We start from the raw sequence: 26,156 nt of genomic DNA, 5'->3' as shown, positions 1-26,156 counted from the left end.
AAAATTTGAAAATTAAAATTTTTATTTTTTTTATTTTTATGTTTTTCTAGTCATTTTTTTACAAAGACTGTTTTTCAATTTGCCTATTTTACCATGAATAACGAATATGCCTAAATTTTAGTTTTTGTGCAGATCCTATTATCACACCACAGAAAAAACAAGACTAATTTGAAAAAACGTTTTTTGGTGTTTTTTTAAGATTATGGTCGGAACATTCTTTGCACAGTAAACGGATATCCTTGTCTTCTAATTACATCTAGTATATACACACAAAGTTTGTTCGGAATGCGAAATTGAAAAAATGATGCCGTTTTTCAGAACGCAGGGAGTAAACTTCAGCTTGAAAAAAAAAGTTGTGACCTACATAAAATCGCAAATAAAGAAAAGATAGTGAGTGAAACTTAGACTATACATTTTTGTACAACATTGTATGTACATAACAACGGTGATTATCAAAATCAACATAAAATTTAGAATGTCATTAATATTAAAGCCTTTGAAGCAAAGTAAATATTACTCAAAAAAGTAAGTACAACTAAAATCTAAGTTCCTGACTAGCTGTAGATAGACTAAGTATGCAAAGCTGCGTGTTAGGGGGTTTACAAATCATCAATAATTAGTTTTCGAAAATTAATCTACTACAAAAAGTGTTTGGCAGTTTCTATCAAACTTAGATCAAATCAAGTCGTATTAAATCTAGCAGGTACAAACATTTCTCCATTTGTTAACTGATACTCAAACAGACCATCACCATATCCATAATCATCAGTCCACGTGTACTCCTTATCAGTTGCTGGCACGGAAACTAAAAGTTCGCGCTTGGTCGAATTTCTCGATCCAGAATTTCTATTTTTTCTCGAATTTTTCCTGTCAACGTTTGATACCAAATGAGGTCTATCCGTGATCAAACTCCCCAGTGTGCTATTAGGCCCGTGAACAGATCTCGCATTGCTTTGTGAGATGTCAAACTTTCCTGGAATTTCACATGTAGATCGGTGTCTTCGCATGTATAGTTCCGAGAACGGCTGTTGTGACCTGGACCTATTGTTCGATTTTGGGGTGTTCGGAGCTGTCGGTGAACGCTGTTCTATATCTGGCAGATCTCGGCAGAAAGAATTTATGCCTCTTTCAGTTTCCGATGGCGCACTGGTTTTACGATCTAAGTTATCCCGCTCTTTCTTGATCATATTCCTCGCCGATTTTCTCTAAAAATAAAATTGATTGGAGCAATTTTTTATCGGAAATTAGTCATGTCAAATACAAACAATGGCGTCTTTTCAGATTTACCATTGATTTGCCGGACAGTTTTAATTCTATATGAAACCTACTCCCAGAACATTCCCTGCCAGAATGCGCAATACATTAACACGAAATCTATTTTACCACCCTCGAAACACTAGCATTTGAAAGGTACGTGTTCGTGTTGTGTTGCCTTCGTGAAAAATCATCAATAAATTCGTTGCCTTCTTAAAAACTGTTAAATAAAGAATATAGCTAACTGACAGTCGGAAAAGAGTAATGAAAGCAATGAATCTGAAACAACAACTGTCTTGTTCTTTTTTTCAAAAATCTTCAACTTTTGAATTTGAAAAAAAAAAAATAGATGGCCTTAAAGCTCTTTGAATTTGTAGAACAATTTATGATGGACACTTTTTTGCCAAAAAAGACCCAATTTGAGAAAACTGGATCAATAGGTAAAACTTTTATTACGGTGGGAAATCTGATAATTAATTTTCATTCTTCGAAATTAGAAGTCGATCACGCTTTTCGTGCCTTTTACACTTTTGCTGTTCTATAGTGAACTTTGCCCTCTTTTTAACATGCAATTTGGAAATGCACTCAACTTGAAAAGTAATCACAAGTCAAACTGCGAAAAATCAAAATTGAGCGTGAACAAAAATTAAGACTTTTTTCTGAAAAAAAAACAAAAAAAATCAGCAAAACCTATTTTCATCACTACGTTCATTACTTTTAATTAACACGGCAAATAAATTACTTTTCTCTGCTGCAGAAACATGAGATCCCTGTCGTTCCATGAAAGTGCACTTGCTGGCCTGAGTTTAACATTCGCCCCTCCACCAACACCACCCACCCTACTAGTAAGTGGCTGTTTCTTAGAGCCACTGAGGGGAGTGGCAACAGGGGGAATTGTGACGTCTTCGTCTAGGAAGTTGTCCGGCTGCTGGGATCCAGAGCGACTCTTCAGTGCCTGGCGACGGATTTCTTTGCAGTTCTCATTGATGTACGTCTGGAGTTCCGCTAAAAACATCTCATATTTGAGAATTGGAGCAAAAATGAGAAAAAATGGCAATATCTAATGACCATTTCGAAAATACTGCCCAAATCAGGCCATTATAGGGTGTCAATAAATCTTGCCAAAAACACTTAAGACCTCTTTCGCAGCAAATTCTAACCTCTGCATTTTGACTTAGCTTAAGCCGCTGATTAATAAATAAACAAATAAATACTAAACAAGGTCGGTATCAACTAGATTTTCAGAATTTATGTCTCAAGATTGCTAGAAAATTTTAATTTGCTTGCAAACTTTGTTCCAAAAATAGACAAATTATTCTTTTCCATTATTTCTATCGCTTCAAACTTTTCGCTGCTTCTTATACTACGCAAGTTTGCTTAAAAATTAAAACACGTACCTGTGTGATACTGCTGTGGACCAAGCACTAGTTTACGGATGTCGATGGCGTCCAGCAAGTGCTGGTAGGCATCCAACTGGGATGAGTTCAACTTCTGGTTTGTCAACTGGTGACGAGCTGAACACAAAATATTTGCAAAGCGACAGAGAACATAATAAAGTCAATAAGACGAATGCATTAATTGAATAAAAAAATATCAACAAAACCAAATGAAGAACTTTAACAGAACCAAATTCTCATGTCTGAAAACTCGATCTAACTCAAGTTTTCGAGCAATAAATCAATTATCCTTTCCCTCACACCAATAATAACTTAACACATTACACTAGGCGATTGCTATTAAACGATTAACCAAGACATGCCAGCCGGTGATAATTTACAAATGAAATATTTTACTCCATTAACTAGTTCAGTGAAAGACAAAAAAGAGAGTCCAACCTACCCAGAAGTTCCTTCACCTCTGCGACTTCCAAGTGATTATCTCCCTGGTGTTTTTGTTTCAGTTTGAGCGCCCGGGTGAAATAATCTTCAGCTGCAAAGTAGTTGAACCCATCGAAATTGTTTTTGTCGGCCAGTAAGTTGGCGAATGCTATCAAGACGTCGGCGAGGTTCTCGTGGTTTGGTCCATATCTGTCCGTGTACATTCGTAACACTTTCTCAAACTCAGCCCCACTTTCTTCGAACATGAACCGCTTGTGGCTTGAACAAGTTCAAAATTATAGAACATAGCCATCAGACAGTTGGAAAACAGTCAAAGCACGCAAGTAAACAGAAAAAATAAATGCTTGTTTCTTGAAAAATCTCAACTTCCGAATTTCGAAGAAAAAATGGATGGCCATAAAGCTCTTTGATATTCTTGAACCATTCATGATTAAAGCTTTTTTGAACATAGCCAACTGACAGTCGGAAACGAGTACTGAACGCAAGGTAACAGAAAGAAAACTGACTTGTTTTTGAAAAAATCTCAACTTTTGAATTTCAAAAAAAAATTGATGGACTTAGAGCTCTTTGAAATTGTAGAACAATTTATGATTGACATTTTTTAATGAAATTAAAACCATTTGAGAAAACTAAGTAAGTAAAACATCAATAAGTAAAACATATATTTGGCTGGGAAATTCGATAATTAAACAAGAAGTCAATCACGTTTTTCGTGACCTTTACACTTTTGCTGTTCAATAGTGGAGTTTGCCTTCCTTTTAACAATGGATATGAAATGAGCTTGAAAAACCGCGAAAAACCAAAATTTCAAGACTATTTCCTGAAAAAAAAAATCAGCGAGACCTATACAAGAATACTCACTACGTTCAATACTCTTAAAAAATTAATGGCCTTGAAGCATTCTGAATTTCAAAAACAATGAACGATTGACACATTTTTGATAAAATTAACCCAATTCGAGGAAACTGGATCAATGGAAAATTGAAATCCCGTTGGGAATTCTTTATATTAAAATCCACTTTCCAAACTCGAGGTTGTGCACGTTTCTTTGCACTTTTTTAAATGAAGGGCGTAAATTGCCTTCCTTTAGCAAATGAAATTGGATTGAATTCGAAGAAAAAATAGCCAACTGACAGTTGGAAAAGAGTAAGGATCGCAAGGACGCAGAAAAAACACTGACTTTTTCGTTTAAAAAAAAGTAGTAAAAATTCGACTACGTCTCGGATTCGAACCTACACTAGTCAACAATAAAGCAGCTACAAATTCCCAATGCGATGCAGCAAAAGGTGCACCAAATACAAATATATTCAATTTTGCAAGTAATAGTTTGGAATATAACAAACTGAAGGCATGCACACTAATTTTGCATGTAATAATTGGAAAGCATAAAACCACATTAAGTATAAACTCTGCATTTCAAACAATTGAGATATATTGGCTCAGAAAATTTCTGAAATAGAGTTTTTATTATTGTTATGTTGTTTGAAACAATAGGCTTTTTCAGTTCATTTCACAAACACAACAATAAATCACAAACACTAGCTACAAATAACGCAGACGAGAACATTTACTAAGTTATTTCCAATGCTGCAGTGAGATTTCCATAAAAGTGAACACTTGTAATGAACACTTAATTGCTTGTTAGGTTAGAAAAAAAGAAGGTTCGTACTAATACACTAACTCTATAAGCTCAGAAGTGTAAAGAGTTACTGAGACCTATATGAAGTCACTACGGCCTATAGAAATGTCTTCACTAAGTTAACTGACACCAAAATATGTTTTAAAAAGAAAAAAACAACAAAAGAAAAAGTAAGACGAATCAAACCACAAGCAACGAGCATTAAAGTCGATAATCCTTCAGAACTGTGCTACTAATTTTTTCAGAAGCACAACACCATCCACTGACAAAGCGTAAAACATGCTTTTAAACTGCAAATTTTAAGCAGCAAAAATGCCACAAAAATTAGCAATATTTCATGAGAGTTGGACAGAAAAATTAGCTCGTAAAATAAAACAATGCTTGCAAAGCTCGCTGGTAAAAAAAACCCATTTATTTAACTTAACTAAAAACTTTTAAGTTGAAAAATTTGCGTGAAGAGCGAGTGTAATTTTGCTTCCATTTTTTGCAATGGAATTGAATTTAAGGAAAATCAAAAGCCAAACCGCAAACATAAATTTGAGCATGAACAACTTTTAAGAATTTCTCCAGAAAAGAAACTACCTAATTGAGTGCTTTCACTTCGTTCATTGACAATTAACGCTTGCGTAATTCACACCTGCATTGGATAATAATCATATTTAAATAAACTAATAATAAGTTTAATCAGTGAACAAAAAACGTTCACTCAAACTCACAAAATGACGGCCTTGTAGAAACACTTCTTGAGAAAGGTGCTCTCTGTCTCCTTTACAACCACCTCACCACCCCCTTCCCCCTCTAGACTGTCGAGGAGTGTCTTGGCAGTGTCTATGTCTCCCTGTTTGACGCAGATGCCAATCAGCTCCACTGTTATCGTACCTGATCCGAAAATATACAAAAAGCAAAATATTTATCGGCACTTAGCGTAGGGGTAAGACGTTCGTTTTGAGTACACGGTTGTCTGCGTGGTGCGATAAAAAGATCTAAGCGAAAAACTAGACCTTAGGCAATTCGACAGTTAAAGTAAAATAAGCAAAATGGAAAACAGTTTTTGTAGAAAAATGACCAGGAAAACGAAAAAAAATCGTTAAGAAATTTATTTAGTAAAAATTTTTTTATTTTTGAAGTGTCCGATTCCCAAATTGGAACTAAAAACACCAGAAACTATTTTTACTAAAAAAACTAAGTTTTCAGGGCTCAAATAAAGCAGGAATGAGCTATTGTAGGCCTGCACCTTGACCTTATTAGCTCGAAATTAAACTAAAAATCAAAAATTTCAAATCGCCTTTTCTTGACACCGAGAGAATTTTTCAAGATTTTTTTTCGTTCGAATCATTTTAATGTCGTTCGAATCATGACTGAAAGGACTTTAATATGATGTTTCGATGATTATTTGGGGTACCTGGTTTTGCGTGGAAACAAAAAAAACTAAAACACACTCGAATACTAAGTTCGTCCACGGTTGGTCGACTAAAATCAACTGACGGATGGTCGACCAAAATCAACTGATTTTTCAGATGGTCGACCAAAATCAACTGACCTTGATAATATTGCAATGTTGATGCCATAGCTTCTCCAATACACACCATCAACAACAGTTGCACCGTCTCCAGTGCCTGTTTTAACCAATCACAGGCTTCCTTCAATTTGATTGGCTCATTCTGTCTCGCACATGCAACCCCAATAGCTAACACACATTCAATATATTTCAGTTGACTGTGTTCTTCGGCGCTATATTCCGTGGACGAGCTTTGATGTTTTAATGCCATTTTGTAAACTGTTTCCGCTTCTGCGTTTCTTTGCAGTTCTTGCAAGAACCTTCCGATGTAAGATAGAATAGATGACAATTTCTCGTAACTCGAAGGATGGCACTTATCTATGGTAGTCATGGTTTTGTCCATGTCGCTGGTGTCCAATGGCTCTGATTCGACAGTTATCTGGACGCTGGGTTCCGCGATGCCACTTCCAACATCCAGAGTTCCTAGGATTAGAAGACGTTGTTATTAAAGAACTATTTTTGGTCGGTCAATAAAAAAATCCTTCCTAGGACATCAGCATACCGAAAAGCGAAGGAACTGAGATGTGAAAACCCTCGTTAAAAACGAGAATCATGCAAAAGAAAACGCAACACGCTCTGCAGCTTGACAGATCATTTTATGAACTGTTATCTTACGATACTAATTTATTTGTTAAGTTAAATGGTTGATACAAGTATGATAGTTGGGTCCCAGGAAAAAGCAAGTATGAAAGATGGGTCTCGAAATTTTTGTGAAAACTTCAAAAACAAGACAACAAAAGCGAACCATGTTTTCGAAGACTTTGTTCCAGAAGTTTTTTTCTTCAGGGACCCTTCTAAAATTTAAGGGACCCAACTATCATACTTGTATCAAGTTGATCAACTTACTGGGTTTCTCCGGTCTTCCAGATTCTTGTATAGAGGGGGTTCTAGCACTGTCTAAACAAAGACAAAACCAACTTTGCCAGCAGAACCCCAAATATAGGACACAGAAGCCAAGCAGCACTTCGCAAACAAGCAAAAATGGCAAATGGAGTCATTAAAACAGAGGCGAAGCTGCGCTTCGCAATAACTAGGGAGACCATCGGCTAGGTCTCGGATTCGATCTGCGACCTAAAGAATATGAGTCTCACACACTAACCACTCAGCCACGGACGCTTAATTAATCACAAACACTAGCCTAAAATAAAGCTGAGAACAGAGGCTATGAAATTTCCAATGCTACAGATCGTGATTACAGCAAAAAAGCCACCAAATAATGAAGTTTTATTTGCGAGTTGGATTAGAAAAAAAAACAATGTTCGTACTAATACATTAACGCTCGCTAGTGTAATAAGTAAACTGACATATGGAAAAACAAATAATTGCCCTCTCCGAGAATCCAACCTACGCCGATGACCACCTACAAAGCGCTAGTGAAATAAGTAAACTGACATATGGAAAAACAAAAAATTGCCCTCTCCGAGAATCCAACCTACGCCGATGACCAACTACAAATTTGGAGTTCACTGCAATAGCAGTTACGCTGTGTGCGCATGCTGTCATATAAATACCATCCAGTAAAATATTGGCAAGTAGTTACCAAATACCAGCTACACAGACGCTAAACTTGGCACTTTCTGTAAGTGGCAATAATTTACGCGACTTGGGTTAGTAAAAAAAGATAAATAGCAGTATAACCTTTGCTCGTGCAATAACCAAAACAGCAAACTAACTGTTTTTTTTGTTTGATAATTTTTCAGTTTTTAAGCTTCGATGAACTAATATACTGTCCTCCAGCCAGTACTATAAATTTACACATACTTTGTGATCGAAACTCTTTAGATAAAAGTAACACACTTAGAGTAAGCTGAATAAATAAGTCTTTTCATTCCACGTGGAGTTAAAAAAAAACATGAACTAATATACTGTCCTCCACTAATACACTGTCCTCCAATACTATAAATTTACACATATTTTGTAATAAAAGTAACCAACTTTGAGAAAACTGAATAATTAAGTTTTTTTTTATTCCACGTTGAGTTAAAAAACAAAATTCACATTTGAAACCTAATTTAATCACGTTTAATTTGGGCTATTCGCACATTTTTTATTCAAGAGCGTAGCGCTTTATCCAATGAATTTACAGTGAAATTAAGAAAACTCAACTTCAACCAGCCAAACTATAAATCTGAGCTTGACAACTCTTGGAACTGCTTTCTTAAAAAAAGCGGAACGCACACGATCGAAAAAAGTTTTCTCATTAACACATGCACATTTCATTTGATATTTTCAGACGTTTCGCATTGTCGCTTTCCTGAAATTGTGGTAGTTGTCTTTTGTTGCGAGTTTCCACGGTACCCTTCTTAACATTCGAAACAAATGTTAGATAAAATTGAAGCTGCACTTTGCAAAAATAGACAGCAAGCGGCAATAAAACAGCTCTAAAACCCAAGTAAACGTAATTCTTAAAAGAAAGATTTTGAAACAGAAAAATTCGCTGACTGGTGAACTGAACAAAAATTCTGCCTCTTTAAGATCAAAAGCATTACCACAAACTGAATACTTTCACACATATTTATACAAGCCGACATGCTTGACTACGTAAACACCAGTCAGCGATAAATATATCACTCAACACTAGCAGGGAGCAATAAATGCTCTTTAAACAACACAAGACCTAAACAAGTGATGAATCACTTCGTTAATTAACACTTAAGAAATTTCACTTCATATGTGACAACGCCTGTTCTGTAGGCAACATCAATGAAAATTTTAAGGCAAAAATCATAACAATTGCTCAACTGGAATCTACTTAACAATCAACTCCCACCACGGTACCCACTACATAATTTCCACCCCTATAAATAAATTCAGTAAATTAGCACTATAGCGTTCTATATATAATTCGATGTTTGCTGAATTCTGATTGCTCGAAGAGTTTTAAGTAGATCCCTCATCTGACGCAAACCAATGAGCTTCAAATAAACTTAAAAAGCTACCCAATTGATTCAAGGATTTTGGCGCGATTGCTAGACATTGTGTCGATATTTTTTTTTGAAATTTTTAGGCCATTTCAAAACGCCACTAAATCTAGAACGAATAGGCAAAGCAACAGCTCGTGTTCGTCTCATCAAAGTATTTTTGAAACTTTTAAAAAATTTCAGGCTTCTCGTTTTCCACCGATAAACAAAAACACTTTCAAAATAAAATAAAAAATAGTTTTCAGTGTACTCTTTATTTGTTTCAATTCTTTATAACTCCCGTAATCAGTTCTTTGTTCAATCCTTCCTTCCTTCCTTCTTTGTTCAATCCTATCTCAATCTGGAAAGTTGCAAATTTGATTCTATTGATAAAAAAGTGTTGTTTTCAAACCTATAGTCACAGTTCTATTATTATATTCTCAAGGTCAATTAAATGTTACCCAAAGCCAACTCAAATTTACAAAGCAGTCACGTTTAAAGCCAGAAAATAAACTATGACAAGACACTTGCTCTCGCAAGTGTAATTTGTCATAATCAGATGCTAACCCGGTTGCACTGAAGGCGTCTGTGACATTTCTCCAGTGCACGGCGTACTCCCATGCCTCACAGGCTGTTCATTCGACACCTTCACATTACCCCCCTCTAACTCCTGCGTACCAGCTGACCCCCCGAGGAACTTCAGTTCGAGATTGTGTACCATCTCCAAGAACACTCTCCCTGGGTCGTAGGTGGGACTCAGGGCGTGAGACCAGTAGTTGCGAACATCGGCCATCAAGTGAGCTCCCACTTTGTCAATGCTCGTCATTATTACAGTGAAGATGCTGCAAAAAGAATCTTATTTTTAATGGAAAAGAAAACAGACTGATATGAAATATATCAATGTATTCATATGAACTTTTAGATGAAAATAATAGTCTCTACTTCTAACTTTTTGTGCATAGAAATTTTAAGCAGTTTCTATTTGATTTTGACAGACCAATTTTAGTTGGATTATAAGCCTGTTAATCAATGTCGCAAATAAAATTAATCAGTTTCAAGTTTTTACTAATAAAAATAGCTTGAAAAAACACGCACTCTGGATTGGTCAGCACTGTGACTAATTTCGACAAGTTCCCTGTATTCCTCAATTGCCACAACAACTCCTCCAGCAGGTGTGGCTTCTGACTCCACAGGGACACTGGCTGGGCCAGGAGGTAGTCTGCGATCACATTCTGGAACTTGAGTCTGGAGCTGACCCATCTGGCCGCTGATCTCTGGGGAGTGGAAGAGAGGGAGTTCACAGCCACTGTTGTCATTTCAGGGCACACTCCGTCTGGAAACAAACAGAGAAGTCTGGAAACGGACCAGAAGGTCTCATGACTATCTTTCAGGCTACTGCTTCATGGTTGTAAATACGGTTTCATAACAATCATTACTGGTATACTAGCCTGAAAACAATTTATTATTTTAAAAAAGGTGGCGTATGTTTAGGCATGGATACCATTGTCAATACTTGGTTCAGTATGCCATTACGCACACTTAAGTTTTCGTTCCGGTAGAGGTTAACACTTTTCCTCGTTCCAGAATTTGTTTAATTCCATATAAATCCGACTACTCACTGAGGAAGAAATAGAAGACAGTCTCCTTGACTAATGTGTGCTTGATGTACAACAAGCCATTGCGTCTACACAGAACTGCCTGCTGACTACACGCTTTGAACTGCATGAAGTCGAATGTTCCGACCGAATGTGTATCTCCTCTGTATCCGAGAGCCTAAAACAGAAGTGATGTTGATACGAATGACCATTTGTTAACAAAATCTTCTTATGTCTTTTTAAAAAAGCTGATCTCTTCTGATTTCCTTTTCAATTTGTTTTTTTTATCATAGGACAACCTTTCAGACAAAATTAAGTCAATAGGTAATTTTTTATTCGGCTGAGAAGTCTAAAAAAACTTCCCGGACTGAAAACCATTCACGTTATTTCGCATTCTAATCATTGCATAGCCTAAATTACTTGCCTTCCTTTTAACAGAGGAATTTGAATTGAAATCAAAAACAATTCAAAAGTCACACAGGAAATCAAAATTGGCGTGCAGCAAAAACTTCAATAAGCAACTTTACTTCGTTAATTGACACTTAACTTCTTCAGTTTACTCGCAGGCGAAACAGCCTTTCATACAAAAATACATACGATGAGAAAAATCTTGAAAATCATCGGGCATTTGAAAAAAAAACATAGCCAACAGACAGTTAACACAAACGCAAAGCTACATTTAAAGTCAAAAGAAAAAAATGCAGAACGTAGTTCAAAAACAAGACACTTACTCTCGCAAGTGTAAACATCCAACAGGCGGTTGGAAAAGAGTCAAAGAACGCAGGGAACCAGAAAAATAACTTAATTTTGAAAAAAAAATCAAACTTCGAATTCTAAAAAAATATATAGATACCCTTAAGAGTCGATGAACGTAATTCAGACTCTTATATAGGTCGTAACGATTTGTTGTTTTCTTTTTTTTTCAAAGGAAAAGTCTAAAAATTTATTCAGACTCAAATGTATTTTTTCGCGTCTTGGCTTCAGTTTTTTTTAAGGTTCTGTTCGAACAGCGAAAGTGTAAAGGTCACAAAAAACGTGATCGACTTCTTGTTTCGAAAGTAAAATTTAATTTTCAGGTTAACCAGCGAATTTAAAGTTTACTCATTGTTCCAGTTTTCATTCCAATCATAAAGAGTTTCAGAATCTGAAAATAAAATTCCACTTTCGAAACTAGAATTTGATCACGTTTTTCGTGACCTTTAAACTTTTGCTGTTCGATAGTGAACTTCGCCTTCCTTTTAACAAACGAAATGTGTCTTCTTTTTAGCACAGGAAATGCACTGAACATAAAAAGAAAACAAAAATCGATCCGTGAAAAAAAAAATTGAGCCTGAACAAATTTTTAGAATTTAATCGAAAAATAAACTTAAAAAACCATCGCGACCTATAAAAGTGTCTGAACTTTCATCGACTCTTAACTGAGAAAATTAAAAAAAAAATAGCAAATAAGCCGGTAAATTGTCAGAATTCGAACCACCGCCCTACTGACTATGAAGCGTACTTCTTCCTGGCTGAGCCAATTGTTCTAGCTGCTTTCAAAACTTGACACAACTAATACTAAACCAGGCGGTCTAATAAAGGCGGATCAAACTCATGATAAAGCTGCGGATAAAACACATGCTAAAAATATCACTAGGTTGAGCACATATTTATGTGACTTGCTATGAAAATTAACACAAAGGAACGGAAAAACGGAAATTTTGACAGTAAAATTCATCACCTTGAAGCTCTTGAGCCTCAAGACTCTTGAGCTCCATGAGTGACAGTTGTTTGATTAGACTGACGCAATTTTAGAAAAAAAAAATAGAGAATTTTAATTCCGCTGGGAAACTCACTCAAGAAACTAAACGTCAATCACGTTTTTTTTCGAGTCACTAGACTTTTGTTCTGTGAGAGCGAAATTTGTTTTCCTAGAAAACGAAATGTTAATGAATTTGAATCTAATCTGAATGGAAACGCGAAAAATCATATTTCAGCTTGAGCAAACAAGGATTTATCCTAAAAAAAGAAAGTGTCATCCAGGCTTAATCAAATGTTATGGGCCTTTCGATTAAAAGCAATTTTTTACCTGAAAGTTTGCTGAAGCAATTGTGAACACAGAGGAAACCGCAAAAACAAGCGAAAAACGCCAATAGGTAGCTTTACAAAAGGTTAAAGAAGAAGAAAACACCACAAAATCGAATATCGAGGAGTTTTGAAAAATAAATGCCCTTCTATAGGAAACAAACTTTAGAACTCGAGCAATCAATACCACTGTCTTACATACGTGAGACAACGACGCTTAGAGAACCAAAAAAATGGCGGAAAACAATGGCTATTAAACTGCCAATACAATGCAGCGACTATGTTATGCGACTTGAATTGGAAAAGTGAACTTCGAAATATAACGCAAAGCTCATTTGTAAAAAAACAAATTGAAGGAAAAAAATTAGCAGACCCTAAACCTTTGCTTTCGCAAAAAAATTTGCAATACCATTATAATTAAACCTTTTGTAGGTATTAACCTTAAAAATCAATTTATAAATGCTTCTTTAACCGACCTGTAAACATTGGATGAGGTCTTCCTGAGAGAGTCCGTTGCGTGACACACACAGCAGTCGGAGAGTGTCGATCACCCAGTTGTTCTTGTTGGCCCACTTCTCTGGAAATGACACAAAATAGTTATTGCCATGCTACTCATCGCTTTCAAATAAAGTTATAAAAATCTTCTATTTCCGTAAGCTCATCACATTTTTCTGATAATGAATTTTAAAATTGACGAATAAAATTAACGTATATATTTCAATAAAAACTTCAAAAATATATAATTTAGTAATTTGTCATCTATTTCTGTTGAAATCATTAATTGTTGTTCTATTATGTAAGCTTTAATTCGCACATAAATAGCCAAACGAACATTGGTTTTACAACACATCCGAGAAACGTTACGATAGTGATTCATGGTAAGGAAACTATAAACATAGCCAACATTAAGTTGAAAATAGTCAATGCACGCAAGTAAAAAATACCGCCTTGCTTTTTGAAAAATCTCAACTTTCGAAATTAAAAGAAAAAAATAGACGCCCTTAAAGCTCTTTGAATATTTAGGACAATTTATAATTGGCACTTTTTGATAAAATTAACCCACTTTCAAAAACTGGATCAATAAGTACAATTTTATTTCGCTGGGAAATCTGAAAGTTTCGAAACTAGAAGTCGATCACGTTTTTCGTGACATGAAAATTTTGCTTTTGGACAGCGGAGTTTGCCTTCCTTCTGACAAAGAAAACGAACCGAGCCTAAAAAGAAATCTGAAGGCGAGCCGCGAAAAAATACATTTGAGTCTGAAATTTTCAGATTTTTCCTTCAAAAAAAATTTTATAAAAAACATCATCACGACCTATATAAGAGTCTGAACTACGTTCATCGACTCTTATAAAACAGGCGAAGCAGAGCTTCTTAATACTTACGGTACAACACACATATACAATCACAGCTAGTCGAAGGCTATCAGTCGAAAAAAAATGGAAATGCAGAAAAACATCGCCGAAAATATTCATATGTTTGTCTCAAATACAACACAATCCAAGAAAAAGCTGACGCGAAACGCAATTGCCAGCATTGAAAAGAGCATCAAAACTACTTATCGAACGACAAGTATGAAGGAAAACTTTGGGTCAGAGCCCGGAACAGTAGTCATAAAGAGCCGGGAACAATGGTCATTATTTTTGAAATTCCAAGTTTTATATCCTCCCCAAAGCATACAAACGCATATTAACCTCACTTTGATCTTCAAACGAGTCAAAATGAAGTAACTAACTGGATAGAAGCCGACAGCATTTAAGCCAAAGAAACCTTTGACGCAAAACACTTCTCAGGCTGAACTAGAATAAGATGTTTTACTGCTACAAAATCAACCCAATTAAAATAAAATAAAAAAATAATCCCAAGCTGTGGAAAGAAAAAGTAGACACCTCGTTCAATTTTTTTATGGCTAATAGAAATGTTCGGTGCTTATTTAACCAAAAATGTAGAAAACCTGTAATTTGTACGTCTGTACTCTTATCTCGATTTCTGATTGATTAATATAGTATTCGTCTACTTTAAAACGTGACTACTTTATGACCTGCCTGATTTTTGGTATGTAACCCTACTATTCAAAGTACAACACAGTCAACTAACCCTCTTTGCCCTCGGGTGTCTTCTTGGAGCTAGATTGGGTGACAGGTGACCATCCATAGTCATTGGCCCATCTGAGGATCACCAGGTGCCACAGGGTACGCAGATTACTACAGTTCACATACTGTTCCACCTGCCGATCCACCGACATGTAGCCGCCTGCACAAGCAAAGGAGAAGAAAGTGAACATAAAAAGAAATCAAAACTGAAGCCACGAAAGACCAAATTTGAGCGTGAAATAGTTTTATAACTCCTTCATGAAAATTAACCATCCCGATCTATATAAGTCTTCACTACGTTCATCGAATCTTAAGCATCAACATCATCACAGTTTTTTGGTGCACCTTTCTTATTCACGAAACGCAGTCTTCATTACAACCGATTCTTCTAGAATCTTTACTCGTCGCCCCGTTATAATTCATCGTTAAGTCGCTAAAATATCTACTCAGAGAACCTGGCTTTTCAATTGAAAACATTACTCAGAAACATAACTTCTCGCAAGCTACTCAACATCTAAATCGATTGACCAATTGTAAAGCATAATGATCAAACAAGCGGAGCTTCTGTTTTCGCAGCACTTGCGATACAACGCAAGCGCACTATTGCAAGCTAGCGAATCGAAAATTAGACGGAAATAACAAAATCGAATCTTTTTAGGCAGCAAAAACAACTAACAGCATTAAATAAGCTTCAAGTTTTTACCCAGCAAACACTTAGCCGAAAAAAAACAATGGCCGGCGCCTATTGAACCGAAAGCAAAAAAAAACTGTTATCATAAAAAATGTAACAATACTATTGCCCTTCAAAAACAAAATACCTAAAAAACTTTTAAGATAAAATTCACCAATTTGCGAAAACTGGATCAATAGGTAAATTTCTTATTCGCTGGGAAATCTGAAAATAAAATTCCTTTATCGAAAGAAGAAGTCGATCACGTTTTTCGTGACCTTTACACTTTCGCTGTTCAGGGTAGTTACACTTTGGATGGGAATTGCTTAAACCACAAGCAAAATCCGTGATGCAGCAGTTAAGCCGGAAAAAAACATATTGGACAAGAAAATCCGATGAGTTGACTTTTCCCGAAAAAAAAATCAATTTCATACATTCTGAAAAAAAATCGGGCCGTGAGTCAAACAACAGACCTTAGAGCGCAAAGACAAAAGCATTACCCCTAGACAAGTGGGAAGGAGCTTCGAAGTTGTTAAGGTTCAATAATTAAGCAAGTTCAATATCATACATATGTATTTACCGGAAAAAAAAGTCTAATACCTGATTGCAATAGACTTGCTCTCGCAAGTATAAATAAGAACCGTGGTTTCGGCGATTCACTGAGGATCTATCAAAGGCTGTCCCGCCGGTCTTAAGATAGTCCTTTTCTATTAGTTACCTCATTCCATTCAGCTTATTTGTATGGCGATCATCTTTATGAGGTGAAACATATCAAACACAGGCTTAACTGCAGAAGGTTAACATTTTTAATGAACACTTTTTAAAGTGAATCGGGTTAGAAAAAAGTGGATTCGAAGCTTAACACCAAGCCAGCTAGCTCGCCTGTTTTAAGATCGAAATGGAAGTTATAATATCTCACCACACAGCTGTAATTCTCTGGCGAGTGCTGCGAGGAAGACTGGACTGGAGCTGAGTTCACACTTGATGATCTGCTTCTTCTGTCGATCCTCCAGCTTCTTACGGGGTCCAAAATGACACGACAGAATCTGAAGAGGCGTCAAAATTAAAATATAGCCAATTAAAATATAAAGTCAATGCAGGGAACAGAAAAAAAACTGACAGAAAAAATATATGGTTTTAAAGCTCTTCGAAATTCTATAAAAATTAATGCTTTGTATCAAATTACCTCACCTTGAGAACACTGGATAAATAGATAAAGTTTTGTTCCACTGAGAAGTCTAAAAATTAAATTCGATTGTTAACTGCAACCGCTTTCACTCGCTAGATCAGTTTTTACACAGAGAGCAAACACTTTCTTTTTACTTTCTGGCAAACACACCTCGAGAACACGACAAAAAGCAGCTATATAAAGTACAATAAAAAGTAGAGCTAAGCCTCGGATTAGTAAAAAAAACCTTCGGCTATGTCTGGGATTCATTCTGCGACCTAAAGAATATGAGTCTCACGCACCAAACACTCAGCCACGGACGCTTAATAAATCACGAACATTAGCCACAAATGAATCAGAGGACAGATGCTATGAAATTTTCAATGCTACAGTTCGGGATTATAGCAGAAGTGCCATCAAATAAGTGAACACTTTTAATGAACACTTTTATTTGCGAGTTAGCTTAGGAAAAAAAAAGCTAATACACTACGCTCCTCACTAGTTCAAAAACAATTGTTATGAAATTTCGCATGGTGCAAAATACGTCATTCTGAACACAACAATTCATATACGCTTTAAACTGTAAGATCAGTTTAAACAATTATGAAACCGAAAAACACGTAATTTGGAAAAAACACGGAGTCAAAATATTGAATAACTCACCTGGTTTTTCTGATCCAGAGTTTCTGGGGTGACTAAGTCGAAGAATGTGACGTCATTTGGCCTTGAGGCGGACAGCGCCCTGTGGGAGTGGTCGTGAGGGGTGGTTGAGAGAATCAGAAGACACCCTGGGGGAAGCAACTCGGGCAGCCACTCACAGTCTTTCACCTGATAAATGAACAAAACCATAAGTTGACAAAGTAGCCTACTGACAAATACCCAAATGATTACACAAAGTTGAAAAAGCTGAGTAAATATGTACTTTTTCCTTCCACGGAAACCAGAACATTTTTTTATTCAACTGAGAAATCTGAAATCCTGCTCTGAACCTTCTGAAACTAGAACCACTCGCCGCCATTTTCACTTTGCTAATGAGCTAAGAAACATGTAAATTTCAATTATTTACCTCGTGTGTTTGATTCAGGAAAAAGTATTCATTAACTTTTTTCAACCTTATGATGTCTATTTTGACGTCACGCACTTAGTTCATGTGACTTGCAAGTAAAAACACACTCGTGAGCTGAATTGAAATGGGTCAATTGTATTTTACCTCTTTGATGGAGAACAACGGTGAGGATGCAAACTGGTCCATGCCGTCTAAGAAGATGACAGATGGGCCGAAACACATGGATGCATGGAAAGAGTCCACCAGACACCTGTTGTCATCCCGCCCAGGCAGAGTTTCTACATTACAAAAATAAACCAATAACTTCCTAAATATCAAAAAGGACAGCCGGTTGCTGTACAAGTATCACAAGATATTCCGACCAAATTGATTTAAGACCTGAAATTCAGCAATAATAATTTTTTTTTGTCAAATCGAATAATTTGTTTTGTCTAAATTTCACGTTGTTTTTTTTTCCTTGCAAATGTGATTAAATTAAGCAAAAAGCAAGAAAGAGCAGTAAATATAGTTGCAAAGCGTTAACTTACAGCTTTATAATTCTAGTAGCTTTAAAGTTGGGACGTCTGCCTCTAAGCAAACTTCGTTTAAATTCAGACCAGTTTTTCTCAAAACTAAGGGAACTTTCTCACATTTTCTTTTTAGAATCCAAATTCTAACCAAAATGGCTTTATTATGATGGCTCTAACACTTGACACCATACGAGCTTCCTTGAAGTAGCCAAAAGTAGCTGGAAAAAAACGACAAGAATCCGAAGTAACTTTCCACTATTCGAGTGGTCGGAACAATAAGCGCGAAACTCTAGCATCAAGTAGTACGTATAAAACTACTAAACTCTAAAACTAAATCAATAATTGTGCCAAGCTTAGTACAAAAAAACTTACCTCTCTATTTAAACATGTTAAGTAAAAAGAGTCAACGTCAATCTAAAAAAACGGATGAACTAAATTTCGTTTATTTCTCATTTCAGCCCCCCTAATACAAAACCCTATTCTTGTGGTTCTGTAATTTCTTAGTAGTAAGTGTGGGGAGGAGTGCTATGATGAGAAAAAACCATTAGTTTCACAACAATGTAAAGAAAGATACTATTTCATACCTAGGAAGTATTCAGTCATTTCGTCGATATATCTGGTCATGAAGTTTGCCAGGTCTTCACTCTGACTGTTGCAGCCCACAAAGTGAACAAATACCTGAATCAAACAAGGAGGGATGGTTACTGTGCAATTAGTACAGAATGTTCCGACCACAGTGATGGAAGTTTAACCACAGAGGCGAAGCGGAGCTTCGCACCACTAGCAATACAACAAAAAAACAATAGACGTGAAAAAAGTATAAAAAGTTTTTAAAAACTAGATCTACCAAAATTTATATTTTTGATGTCTCGATAGAAATTCATTCCAAGCAAACACGCCAAAAATTTGATAATACAACACACGGACGAGGCTGCGCTTCGCAAATACTAGCGAGAAAACGACAAAAAGCAGCTCTAGAGTTCTAAAAAGAGCAATAAGAAAAAGTAAAAATAAGCCTTGTATTAGTAAAATTCGGCTAAGTCTCAGACTCGAAGCAACAACCTAGCAATTATGAGTCTCACGCACTGTCTACTTAACCACACGCTCAGTCCATCACAAACACTAGCCACAAAAAAAGCTGAGAAGAGATTCTATGACATTTTCGTGCTACAGATCGTGATTACAGCAAAAAAGCCACCAAATAATGAACAGTTTTATTTGCGAGTTAGATTAGAAAAAAAAACAATGTTCGTGCTAATACACTAACGCTCACTAGTGTAATAAGTAAATTGACATATGGAAAAACAAAAAATTGCGCCCTCTTCGAGAATCCAACCTACGCCGATGACCACCTACAAATTTGGAGTTCACTGCAATAGCAGTTACGCTGTGTGCGCATGCTGTCATATAAATACCATCCAGTAAAATATTGGAAAGTAGTTACCAAATACCAGCTACACAGACGCTAAACTCAGCACTTTCTGTAAGTGGCAATAATTTACGCGACTTGGGTTAGTAAAAGAAGATAAATAGTAGTATAACGTTTGCTCGTTCAATAACCAAAACAGCAAACTAACTGTTTTTTTAGTTTGATAATTTTTCAGTTTTTAAGCTTCGATGAACTAATATACTGTCCTCCAGCGAGTACTATAAATTTACACATATTTTGTGATCGAAACTCTTTAGATAAAAGTAACACACTTAGAGTAAGCTGAATAAATAAGTTTTTTCATTCCACGTAACCTAATTCGCACATTTTTTATTCAAGAGCGTAGCGCTTTATCCAATGAATTTTCAGTGAAATTATGAAAACTCAACTTCAACCCGCCAAACTATAAATCTGAGCTTGACAACTCTTGGAACTGCTTTCGCGGAACGCACACGATCGCGGAACGCACACGATCGAAAAAAATTTCTCATTAACACTTGCACATTTCATTTGATATTTTCAGACGTTTCGCATTGTCGCTTTCCTGAAATTTTGGTAGTTGTCTTTTGTTGCGAGTTTCCACGGTACCCTTCTTGGCATTCGAAACAAATGTTAGATAAAATTGAAGCTACACTTTGCAAAAATAGACAGCAAGCGGCAATAAAACAGCTCTAAAACCCAAGTAAACGTAATTCTTTTAAAAAAAAAGATTTTGAAACAGAAAAATTCGCTGACTGGTGAACTCAACAAAAATTCTGCCGTTTTAAAATCAAAAGCATTACCACAAACTGAATACTTTCACACATACTTATACTAGCCGACATGCTTGACTACGTAAACACCACTCAGCGATAAATATATCACTGAACACTAGCAGGGAGCAATAAATGCTCTTTAAATAACACAAGACCTAAACAAGTGACGAATCACTTCGTACATTAACACTTACGAAAACTCACTTCATACGTGACAACGCCTGTTCTGTAGGCAACATCAAAGAAAATTTTAAGGCAAAAATCATAACAATTGCTCAACTGGAATCTACTTAACAATCAACTGCCACCACGGTACCCACTACAATTTCCACCCCTAAAAATAAATGCAGTAAATTAGCACTATAGCGTTCATATATAACTCAATGTTTGCTGAATTCTGATATTCTGATTGGTCGAAGAGTTTTAAGTAGATCCCTCATCTGACGCAAACCAATGAGCTTCAAATAAACTTAAAAAGCTACCCAATTGATTCAAGGATTTTGGCGCGATTGCTAGACATTGTGTCGATAATTTTTTTTTGAAATTTTTAGGCCATTTCAAAACGCCACTAAATCTAGAACGAATTGGCAATGCAACAGCTCGTAATCGTCTCATCAAAGTAGTTTTAAAACTTTTAAAAAATTTCAGGCTTCTGGTTTCACACCGATACACAAAAACACTTTCAAAATAAAGTAAAAAATAGTTTTCAGTGTACTCTTTATATGTTTCAATTCTTTATTTGTTTCAATTCTTTATAACTCCCATAATCAGCTCTTTGTTCAATCCTTCCTTCTTTGTTCAATCCTATCTCAATCAGGAAAGTTGCTAATTTGATTCTATTGATAAAAAAGTGTTGGTTTCACACCTATAGTCACAGTTCTATTATTATGTTCTCAAGCGAACTTTTAAAGAACACTTTTATTTGCGAGTTAGGTTAGAAAAAAAGAAGGTTCGTACTAAGAAACTAGCTGCTCGCTAGCGTAATCAGCGACGTAACAAAAATTATGAAGAGGAAACAGCGAAGACAATTTTTGAGCAGACACAAGTTGAGCCGAAAAATAAAAACGATTTTGGACAAAAATGTCCAAGTTCCAAAGGAAATTACAATGAGCAACACTTGCACTGACAACTACAATTAAAACTGCTTACAGCGCAAGAAAAATCATTGATGTGGCAACTAAGACAACAATATTTGAGCAGATACCACTTGAACAGCACCAAAAAAAATGAGTTTTTGAATTAATTGTTAAAATCTTTCAAGACCCCCCTGAGAGTAGAAAAAAAAACACTTGCACTTGCAACTGTAACAAAAATTGCTTACAGACCAAGCAAAATCCATTAAGTAGCAACTGAACTGACAAAAATTGAGCAGACAAACGAAGTCCGACAATTGAAAACAGGCTTAATCTAGTCTTATGGCGCTCTCTCAAGTAACGTTTCACTAAAAAAAACACCAATTTGTAATTTCGTCCTTGTAACGACTTCACTTGGAAACAATTTATAATTTTTATATAATATTAACACAGCTGACAGTTACCTTCACACCCGCACATAGTGGTGTCCTCGGCTGGTCGGACCTCTTCTTAGATAGGTAGGCGAGGAATGCGGATTTGCCACTGCCTCTGGGTCCCCGTACAGCTAATATGGCCCCACTCTCTTTCTTGTAGTTGGCAAGAGTGCTTTTATTTAGCAGGCTCAGGCACTCCTTATACCTACATAGAGAAAAATAACAAACTTGCTAATAAATCAGTAGCAAAGATCAAATGTTCCAAATACATCGAAAGAATATCATAAAAGCTGTTAGGCCTGTCAATTGATGTCTCGTTATACAAAAAACACTCCACCAATTAAAAAAAAGTTTTCAATCATCAAATAAATGCCATAAGGAACCTTCTTTTAAACCAGCAGCAAAACAAAACCAGATCATTAAGAAGGTAATTATTCTTCACTCAGTGCAAAAGCGGAACTAACAAATTAAAAAGAATGATGTAATAGTTAGTGAAAGATAAAAAACAATTTAATTAAATTTGAACACAATATAGCCAACAGACAGTTGAAAAAGAGTCAATGAACGAAAGAAAACAAAAAAATACTGGCTTGTTCTTAAAATCTCGAACTTTCGAATTTCAATGAAAAAAACTGATGCCCTTAAAGGTCTTTGAATTTCTATAACAATTTCTTGCCACGTTTTGATAAAATTAACCCAATTTGAGAAAACCGGATCAAAAAGTAAAAATTTTTATTTCGCTGGAAATCTGGAAATTAAACTCCACTTTCGAAACTAGAATGCGACCACGTTTTTTGTGACCTTTTCATTTCCTTAGTTAAAAGGAAGGCAAACTCCACTATCGAACAGCAAGTGTAATGAACTTAAAAAGAAATCAAAACCCGAAAAAGTAAATTTGAGCCTGAACAAATTTTAAAACTTTTCCAAAAAACGAAAAACAATCATCGCGACCTATATAAGTCTGAACTACGTAAAAACACCTCCGAAAACTGCCCTTTATAAGATTGGATCATAAAGATTTCGCAGTATCATAAAAAATTCGAGTTTAACTTGAGTAGACTTTCAACTTACTTTTTGAGGTCATCTTCTGGAGGAAATCCTTGGGACACTTTGAAGTACAAGTCATCGATGACCTTGTCAATCTCGAAGCCCAGCATCGAGTTCAGAGTCATGTAGTACCTCGACTCATCGCCCAGAGTCTGTTGATAAGCCGCATGTGCCTGCAACGAAAAAACAAACAATTAGATCGAACAATTCGAACTAAGGAAGTGATATGACCAAGAGTTGAAACCACGCCAATAATCTCTGAAACAATTATTATTTACTTTGAAACTTCAATAATTGACACAGCGAGCACAGATCATGGACCTCGAATGATTTAGAGGCTCCCCTTAACTGCGGTTCTGAAAAGCTTGGATACAAAAGGTTTCATTGGCATTTCAGGGGTGCTCCGAAAATCTCTTTACTCAATTTTTCAAAGAGCCTCAGCGACAGAAAAACTGCTTTTATGGATGAGACATTCCGAAAAAAGAAATAAACGGCTGTTTTGCCTGTTTTTTTTCCAAAGCTTGACTACGCCACTGATATTAGTGGTTGAGAAGAGCGAAAATGATCAATTCTGGAAACAAAATGCACCATTAGAAACTTCACAAGGAGTTTAGGAAGGCCAGAAAAAAGGAGAACCTTCAAAAAATTCTTTTCTTACGAAACTAAGCCGACAAAAATAAGCAGATAGACGATAGTCTAAATTAACCGAACCTTTTCATTTAGCAAAAAAAAAACAAGTCCCGACTGGAATTCTCGGCCTTTGTCTCAGACATGAATATTACACTGCGCCAAGTACGCAGAATTCTCCTGTAATTTATGATAAACACAATTAACTCACTTGTAGAATTTCCACGTGCGAATTCTGTTAAGAAAGTTGTTTACAGGGGAAAAAAGTCGGCTTTTTCCTTTTACCTTCACTTGCAAAATTTTACATTAAAATTTTGTTTCGCATTGTCTATGTGAAGGAGGGGGAGGAGGAAAAAGAGACAAAAGTCGAGTACCCAGTTGCAACGCCCATGCTTATCCAAAAGGTTAAAATGAATGTATCCAGCTCACCTGCCATTCCTGGTACATCTCCATGGCCACTCCTCTCAGGGAAGTGGACACGTCAAAGAACTCATTGGCAATCAATTCCGACCAGTCCTCATACACCAGTTTGCCCAATTCCTCAACTGTAGTGTACTCTCTGATCTGCGACATCGGCACGTAGCTTCTGATTTTGCGCTTCAGGTTTTTCAGACGCTTCATAGCGTAGTCCGATTCACCGCCAAATTTCTGAAACATCATGAGACATTATCATCGCCAGCATCATCACTAGCGGATTTATGGGAGGGGGTGGAGCAGACGATACAACCAACCTCAGAGATCCACCCCCTAACAACCCATGGGCCCCCTTTGGTACTATTGTAAGACAGCCTTTTTTGGCCAACCGACCCTGAAAATTTGCTATAGTGCCGTTGGTGCCAATATATACTACTTTTGAGAGGGAAGCGCGCCAAAAAACGGTCAATTTTTGGTCAGAATTTCCAAAAAAAAACCTTTTTCGACCTCTTTTTACCCCTCGCAAAAAATCCATTCCTCGAGAAAATCTTAGATCCGCCCCTGGGAACCATCATTCTTAGATGATAAATGACCTCTCTTGTCACTCATTCACCTGTATTCGAACTACGCATCTAATGAATTTTCTGTTTCAAATGTTCTGCTAGAAGAAACACGATTAGAAGCTCACCTTCTCTTTTTCCTTCCTCTCACTCTCGTCCAAGTGTGAGAAATCCTTGGGAGTCCTGAGGTAGTAGAACATCTTGTGTGGGTTCTGAAGAGTCAGCCTGTAGGTGATCTCCAACTCAGTGATGCTCGCAAAGTGGTTGTCTGTGTTGTTCAGAATGAAGCTGTAGTTGCCAGTCACTGCCGCTACTACTAGGTTCTTATCCAGCCAGTCTGGTTCATCACCCAGATCTTCCAAGCTAGTCAACAAAACGATTATTTCAAATGAATCAAAAACACTTCCTTGGTCAAGGTCTTTACCATTTTGTTAAGCAGAAACTCGCTTGTCAGAAAAATTTCGTGATACAGAACTGAATTTAGTTCCGAAAATAATTCACATAATCCAGTTTGTTTAGTCTCCTCCTTTCAAACCTAGGGGTTTCAAACTCTTTTCAAACGAATTACACTCATATAATAATTTTCTTTAGCTGTTGTTTTATGCACCTCATTCAAAGAAACAACTCCATTTTGCTTTCATATGCCATCATAAGTTTCAACAGCATACTTTTCGCATATACAAAGTCGCTTCTTAATTACTTTTATAAATTCATCAAGGATTTACTTTCAATAAGAGCATATTAGTCAAGCCATAGCCTACCTCCTTGGAAGCAGATCGCTTTTCGGATCCCGGTGGGACCCATATCTCTCTCCCAGCAGACAAATAAAATACGGACTACAATGTCTCACATAGTCCAGACAACTCTGGATCAGGTGACCTTTATCTTTCTGCGACTCACTTATTCCCCATCTCAGGTCCAGGGGTTCGAATCTGGATCCCTTCTCAACGCATAGTAAATTCAACTGGGGGAATATTTTCTTCACTAGGTATTCTCGCTCGTCTTCGAAGTCGATGAAGGTTGAGCTCACGAAGGGAGTTATGGCTTCACTGAGTTGGTACTGAAGACGTCGCTTAGAGTTGTGACTCAGCAGGCGTTGGTATTGGGGGGAGGTGGGTGTAGATAATTTAGAGTCCATCAACACCTGAAAATATGAAGCGAATCTGACATCTAGTTAAGAAAAATGCAACTCTTTTGCTGCACCTGTCAATCGATTTGAAAAAAAAACACGAAAAAAAACATCCGCCAAAATGTCCATGTTTGTTTTGAGAATTATTCAATTTGGCCAAAAAAAGGTCGTGAAACACAATTGCCAGAGTCATTGCCACAATTGTAACTAAGCCGACAAAACTTGGGAAGACGCCAGTAAGCAGTAAAAATAGTTAAACGAAAAAATTCTGAGCTATACAATTTGTTCCAATTCAAGTTTTCACGCCCATCTTTTTTAAGCACGTTAACATAAA

General features: G+C 36.4%; 1 protein-coding gene across 2 annotated transcripts; it reads right to left on the bottom strand.

The window, feature by feature from the left end:
* Nucleotides 1-400: 400 nt before the first annotated feature.
* On the bottom strand, nucleotides 401-25,833 carry LOC134851204 (tetratricopeptide repeat protein 41-like). 2 transcript variants are annotated; one of them, XM_063867183.1, is made up of 21 exons: nucleotides 25,455-25,833; nucleotides 24,822-25,056; nucleotides 24,149-24,367; nucleotides 23,117-23,265; nucleotides 22,076-22,250; nucleotides 18,939-19,032; nucleotides 17,990-18,123; nucleotides 17,443-17,607; nucleotides 16,531-16,657; nucleotides 14,946-15,101; nucleotides 13,325-13,425; nucleotides 10,809-10,962; nucleotides 10,285-10,522; nucleotides 9,757-10,031; nucleotides 7,136-7,186; nucleotides 6,272-6,712; nucleotides 5,448-5,610; nucleotides 3,094-3,350; nucleotides 2,652-2,768; nucleotides 1,997-2,259; nucleotides 401-1,205 (listed from the first exon to the last, which is right to left on the bottom strand). In XM_063867183.1, exons 1-21 carry the CDS (start codon nucleotides 25,829-25,831, stop codon nucleotides 681-683), a joined length of 4,416 nt encoding a protein of 1,471 aa, XP_063723253.1. In that variant the 5' UTR covers nucleotides 25,832-25,833; the 3' UTR covers nucleotides 401-680. The 2 variants fall into 2 exon arrangements, with proteins under 2 accessions (XP_063723253.1, XP_063723254.1); XM_063867184.1 differs by lacking the exon at nucleotides 7,136-7,186.
* Nucleotides 25,834-26,156: the final 323 nt, after the last annotated feature.

This window comes from Symsagittifera roscoffensis, chromosome 7, assembly GCF_963678635.1.
Source record: "Symsagittifera roscoffensis chromosome 7, txSymRosc1.1, whole genome shotgun sequence".
NCBI classification, from domain to species: Eukaryota; Metazoa; Xenacoelomorpha; order Acoela; family Convolutidae; genus Symsagittifera; species Symsagittifera roscoffensis.
The sequence above is the reverse complement of the archived record's forward strand: the minus strand, read 5'-3'. Positions and strand labels throughout refer to the sequence as shown.

Excerpts from the sequence above, each read along its gene's own strand:
- LOC134851204 (XM_063867183.1), bottom strand. The coding sequence starts at position 25,831 with ATGGACTCTAAATTATCTACACCCACCTCCCCCCAATACCAACGCCTG. Across the intron at positions 24,368-24,821 it reads AGAGGAAGGAAAAAGAGAAG|AAATTTGGCGGTGAATCGGA; the intron begins GTGAGCTTCTAA and ends ATGATGTTTCAG. Across the intron at positions 10,523-10,808 it reads TGTCTTCTATTTCTTCCTCA|ACGGAGTGTGCCCTGAAATG; the intron begins GTGAGTAGTCGG and ends GTTTGTTTCCAG.